The 5,664-nt window shown below is 46.1% G+C and overlaps 1 protein-coding gene across 1 annotated transcript in view; it reads left to right on the top strand.

Annotated features, from left to right (window-relative positions):
- The first annotated feature begins 227 nt into the window (after positions 1 to 227).
- LOC115821117 (germ cell-specific gene 1-like protein) overlaps positions 228 to 5,664 on the top strand; it is a 5,551-nt gene continuing 114 nt past the window's right edge. The window contains exons 1-6 of the mRNA XM_030784877.1: positions 228 to 423; positions 2,358 to 2,549; positions 4,396 to 4,443; positions 4,656 to 4,808; positions 5,165 to 5,276; positions 5,400 to 5,664. The exon at positions 5,400 to 5,664 is cut by the window's right edge and continues 114 nt beyond it. Of these exons, the coding sequence (XP_030640737.1) occupies positions 228 to 423; positions 2,358 to 2,549; positions 4,396 to 4,443; positions 4,656 to 4,808; positions 5,165 to 5,276; positions 5,400 to 5,664 (966 nt within the window). The remainder of the gene's footprint in view (positions 424 to 2,357; positions 2,550 to 4,395; positions 4,444 to 4,655; positions 4,809 to 5,164; positions 5,277 to 5,399) is intronic.

Below are 5,664 nucleotides of genomic sequence, written 5' to 3'. Positions count from 1 at the left end.
CTCAGTGACCCTGATCCTCCTGGTCTTTCTCCTCAGTGACCCTGGTCTTCCTGGTCTTTCTCCTCAGTGACCCTGGTCTTCCTGGTCTTTCTCCTCAGTGACGCTGGTCTTCCTGGTCTTTCTCCTCAGTGACGCTGATCCTCCTGGTCTTTCTCCTCAGTGACCCTGGTCTTCCTGGTCTTTCTCCTCAGTGACGCTGGTCTTTCTGGTCTTTCTCCTCAGTGACCATGCTGAACCACATGTCCCGCCGTTCCCGTTCGCTGCTGTCTCTTTCTCTCACCTCCCTGGCTCTCGCTCTCTCCGTCCTGGCCTTCTGCACCTCCTACTGGTGTGAGGGGACGCATAAGGTGGTCAAACCGCTGTGTCTCTCGCCCGTCAAGATGAAGAACTGCGGCCAGAACAACAGCGAGCCGTACACCACAGGTATGGCGACGCTCGCCTAGCAACAGGAGCTTCCTGTGGGTCTCAGGTGCCACTCCACACTTGCTCACAACTACACCACAAAAGATCAGGAGGCTGTTCCAGAAAGCAAGGTTTAGCGAAAACTCAGAGTTAGTTAAGTGGTAAACCTCCTAATAGAAGAGCCCTAATGGCTTCATTTTCATAGCAAAACAAAGTCATAGGGCTCTTCTATTAGGATGTTTACTACTTACTCTGAGTTAACCTACTCTGAGTTTTCCCTAAACCTGCTCTCTGGAACACCCCCCAGGCATACATCACGATAGAGCACAGAGACATCATGGTGAGAACACAGCATCCACTTTTACCATCCAGCCATCCAGTTCTGGTCAATATCATGTAAAACACAGGTAAACCAAAGGAGTATTGAATGACCAAAAAGAAAGTTTTAGTAGAACACAGAGAAACTACAGCCAAACCAGAAGTAAATTATCGGCAGATCTAAGACAGAGTTTTGGCAGATCAAATGTAAACCCCGGAAGGCCACAGGTAAACTACAGCGAAACCATGGGTAAATGATCTGATTATGAAAGGTTAACCAGGTAAACCCCTGCTAGACAACAGCGGGAAAATAGATAGACAACAGGTAAACTACAGGTAAACTACAGGTAAACTGTATACAAGCAACAGGTGGATACATAAACTGTAGGTAAAGGGACACAAGTGTTTCAGTGATTTCTGCTGGTTTGGAAGTTGGGTGGTTTAGTACATTTCTGGTTCATAGGAAAGGTGAACCAAAAATGGAGAGGTGAACCAAAGGAAAAAAAAGGAATACTAATGTGAAATCGCTGGCTGCTTGAGCTTTGCTCAGTGTGAAATGGCCTGTTTGGGTGAGAATTTAATGTTTGGCACGTGTTCGATTGCCTGACTGTCTTTTGATTTTGATTTCTTTCGACAGTCTGCTTAAGAACAGAGGTAGATTCCAACACTGCACTTTCAGCGTGTTTTGGTCCAGTTTGAGTTGTTGCTGCATGAATGCACACAGATGGTTCAGCTATACTAAGATACCTCGCAACTACCACCCGTTTAAACAAAGCAGGCTGTCCCTGTTTTCTCTTTCCCTATGCAGAACACAAATGGAAATTCCCAAAACACCTCGACCCAGTAAAAAAAACAACGACAACAACAACAAAAAACCCCCATGTTCAATCTCTTCTCATTGCGAAAAGGTTAAGATCACCTCATTTCTTTTTGATGTTTTTTTTTTTTTTGATTCCTTTTATCATTCCATCATCATGTATATTTAACATGACCATATGATTACACCACAATGCCCCATATTCCTAATCTGGGTCAGATTCTAATCCAGAGAAATCGCCTCCGACACACTCTTCTCTGTCCGGTTCTCCTGTACATGCGACCACACATAAAAACAGAGAGTGACCAGAAGTTCTTAGAGAATCCCCTAGCTAAATAGCCAAATGCTGTCTCTGAGAGGTAGTGTATGGCTACAGCATGAACTTTTTTGGAGGAAGACCCAAGAAGAATTGTCAAATTGATTAGAAAGTTCTATCTGGTCAAATGCCCATTTCAACCACTGTAACAGTGATTTGTACAGAAAAGTTAATTGAGAAATGCACAGTTTTGGGGAGTGTAGTCACAGGAATCTCATGCTGGAGTTTTGTGGTTATATTTGTAGAACAAAATAGCTCTCAGCACAACACAAACAAAAAACAACATCATCTTACAGAACTGATAAGATGTTCTGTTTGATTATAGTAGAACATCAAGAAACATAATAACTTAACAGATATCACAACTGTATCAGTGTGCTTTAACCAATCAGAGACTGAAACAGATACTCTGAAGAAATAATATTTCATCCAATCAGAGCTCACAACAGGTGGTGGAACTGCCATAATCACCTTGTTGTTTTTTTTTTTTTTTTTTTTTTTCAGAAGCCCCCACCCCAGATCCCAGGGGTCCATCCAATCGGACAATATCGCCAAAGCGTAGGGAGGAGCTTGCAAAGATTCGACAGAGGCAATTGGCCAACGCTGTGCACTACATTTGGGAAACGGGCGAAGACAAATACACGTTCCGCTACTTCCACACGGGATTCTGGAAATCGTGTGAAAAACACACAGACGGTGAGAGAACAAGAGAGTCAAAGGAGTGAGAGATAGTATGATGTTTTCATGCTTTTTCAATATTTACATTAGCCGTATTTCATGCACATAAAATGATGTCAAAGAAAGAAAAAAAAAGAAACATGGAGACAGTATGATGAAGGATAAAGAATACTGAATATAGTGAGGACTTTACGGGCAGCTGTGGTCTCAAAGTTGGAGAACCGGGCTTGTGACCGGAGGGTTGCCGGTTCGATTCCCAGGACCACCATCCAAGGCTGTGCACCCCTGAGCAAGGCACTTAACCCCAATGCTCCTGCATCTGGTGTGTCCTCACTACTGGTGTGTTGGATGGGTTAAATGCAGAGGACAGTTCACCGGGTGTGCGCGCAATCACAGACACTTACATCTATTTTTTTTTACATTTAAAGAGGGAGGGCGAGAGAGAAATGAAAGAGAGGAAAAGGAAAAGATCGTAGTCATCAGAAATGGTCATGTCGCAACAGTAGGGGGAGGAGGCACTGAAAAGCCCTGGAAAATGGGAACCTCTGTCACTAACAGACCGGCACCAAGGCAAAGAGATGGAGAGGAGTGTGAACAAGGACCTTGAGGTGATGGAGAAAACGGACGTCCTTGGTAAGCACAAGGCCTGATGTTTCCCGTTTGACCTGTTAACCCACGTCCTGTGGCCACCGATGTTGTGTGAGTTGCGCCTTTCGAAGGCTGAAGCTAACGACAGTTAGACTGACGGACACACAAGACGATGGTTAAGCGTTGCCACCATTCTTCACATTGGTCGCATTGCGCTCGTCATCAGAAAAGATGAGGCTCCCAGCAACGTTGTTGGTAGAAGAACTCAAGGCCAGCACAGTGAGGTGGTTCCTGATGAAGAGGCACTCCACTGACCCAATCGTCTGGGACGTGCTTGGTCAACGCAGGAAGCAGAACTGCAGCAGAGTTTGGTTTACAAATGAAGAAAATAGGTGTATGAGCATGACGAAGTACTTTGGCAAGACCTCTGAAATTCTAAAGGTTCAGCTTGTCCCTGCTGGATGTGCAGCATCCGTGAAAACCAAGAGTAAAACTGGTTGTGTATCAAATCCACTAAAACCCACTGATGCCAGGACTGTTGTGGATGACACTGGCAAAGCTTTGTTCTTTCCCTCCGAAACCACCATCACAACTCAGCACCCTGATTTTGTCGTCTGTCCTTCTAGGTAAGAGGTAGCGCTGGTAGAGTCCACAGTGCCCTGTAAGAACAGCAATGAAATGGACCAGACATGTGAGGACGTGTGAAAGCAGAGGGTGGGAGAGGACAGCTGTAGCGGTAGAGGTTGGCTTTCATTTGTTCATTGCCAGATCAGTCATTTGTCGTCTGTCGGGTATCAGTGCCCACACAGTGAAGCTCAAGCGGGTGCTGAAGAAGAGCTAAGGAAGAGCTGAAGAACAGCCAAAGAAGAGCTGAAGAACAGCCGAAGAAGAGCTAAACCTGCACCAGAAAGGAGCTGTCAGCCTGCTTCTCAAAAGCGAAACGACACCAGCGTCACAGGGGTCAAGTGTCAGGATTATAGTCCCCTGCTGCAGGGATGGATTAGTTCTTTTAGCTGGGCACTGGGGGGTCAGGAGCAATCCCAAATCACTCGTGTCCTGGACTGGACGCTGATACACAGAGACCTGTTTCCAGCTGATGAAAAACTTTCGGGTCTATGGCTTGCACTTGTTGTTGAGTGTATGAGATAGATATGAGATATACATGAGATATAATGAGAAAAGAGAGTTAGGAGGAGGATGAAGGGAGAGATGAAGAGTAAAGAGTAAAGTGTTGTGGGCTCTTCAGAATGATGACTTGTGTTCTCTCACACTGCAGGTGAAAGATGCCGTCGCTTCGTTGACCTCACTCCCGGAGAAACGCACGGTGAGCGTTTACATGTTATAAGTCTCAGAGAGAGAGAGAGAGAGTGCTTATAGGACAGCAAAAACAGACTGGCCCGTACAGAGAACGTTTATAAAAAAATAAACGAATACATGCTAAACAGCAGTTATTTGATTTCATTCCTGAAATGTTCAATAAAGCATTTTTTATTCCCCAATGTAAACTGTAATTTTTTCTCTGTCTGTGTGTTGTAGGAGTGCTATGGTTGTCCATAGTGTCTGAGTTCATGTATATCAGTTTTTTGGGCATTGGTTTTCTGCTGATGTGGTCTGAAGTTCTGTGTTCTCGTAAAGAGATGCATGCCCTGAAAATCAATGCCTTCGCCGCCATCTTCACCGTCCTCTCTGGTAAACAACCCGTCACTCTCTCTCTCTGTCACTCTCTCTCTCTCTCTCTCTCTCCCTTCCTCTGTTTCTCTCTCTCTGTCTCTCTGTCTCAGTCGCTCTCTCTCTCTCTGTCTCTCTGTCTCAGTCGCTCTCTCTCTCTCTCTCTCTCCCCTTCCTCTGTTTCTCTCTCTCTGTCTCTCTCTCTCTCTCTCTGTCTCTCTCTCTCTATGTATATATCAATCTCTGTCTGTCTCTCCTTCCCTCACTCTCTACCTATGAAACTTCTTCATACTGAACTACTCCTGTTAAATGTTTTTCATGCAGTTAAGTGCTGTGACAGTAATAAACAGTTCTCTCTCTCTCTCTCTCTGTCTCAGGTCTGATGGGTATGGTGGCCCATATGATGTATACGACAGTGTTTCAGCTGACTGTGATTGTGGGGCCTAAAGACTGGAGACCCCAGACATGGGACTATGGCTGGTCCTTCGCGTGAGTCTGTCTCCCTCAGCGTATGCACAATGTCAATACAACATTTCAAAACATATCACAGCTGACTTAGTCAGTCTGTGTGTCTCTATCTGTCTCTCTCTTTCTCGCTCTCTCTCAATCCAGGATGGCGTGGGTGTCGTTTAGCTGCTGTATGTGTGCTGCTGTTCTCACTCTGAACTCCTACACAAAGACGATCATCGAACTCAAACATCGACAGCGACTTCGACTGGAGGAGGCCCGCGCCACCAGCCACGCCCCTTCCTACGACGAGGTGGTCCCAGGGGGCGGGCTCTACTCGATCAGCGGCCTGCTGCAGTGCCCGGGCGGGATGATCGACTCGGTGTGGACGGCAAACGGCGGCGTGGGCGTGGCCGGGGAGGGTGACGTG

This window comes from Chanos chanos, chromosome 9, assembly GCF_902362185.1.
Source record: "Chanos chanos chromosome 9, fChaCha1.1, whole genome shotgun sequence".
In the NCBI taxonomy this organism is placed as follows: domain Eukaryota; kingdom Metazoa; phylum Chordata; class Actinopteri; order Gonorynchiformes; family Chanidae; genus Chanos; species Chanos chanos.
This window is presented reverse-complemented; position numbering and strand designations above follow the sequence as displayed.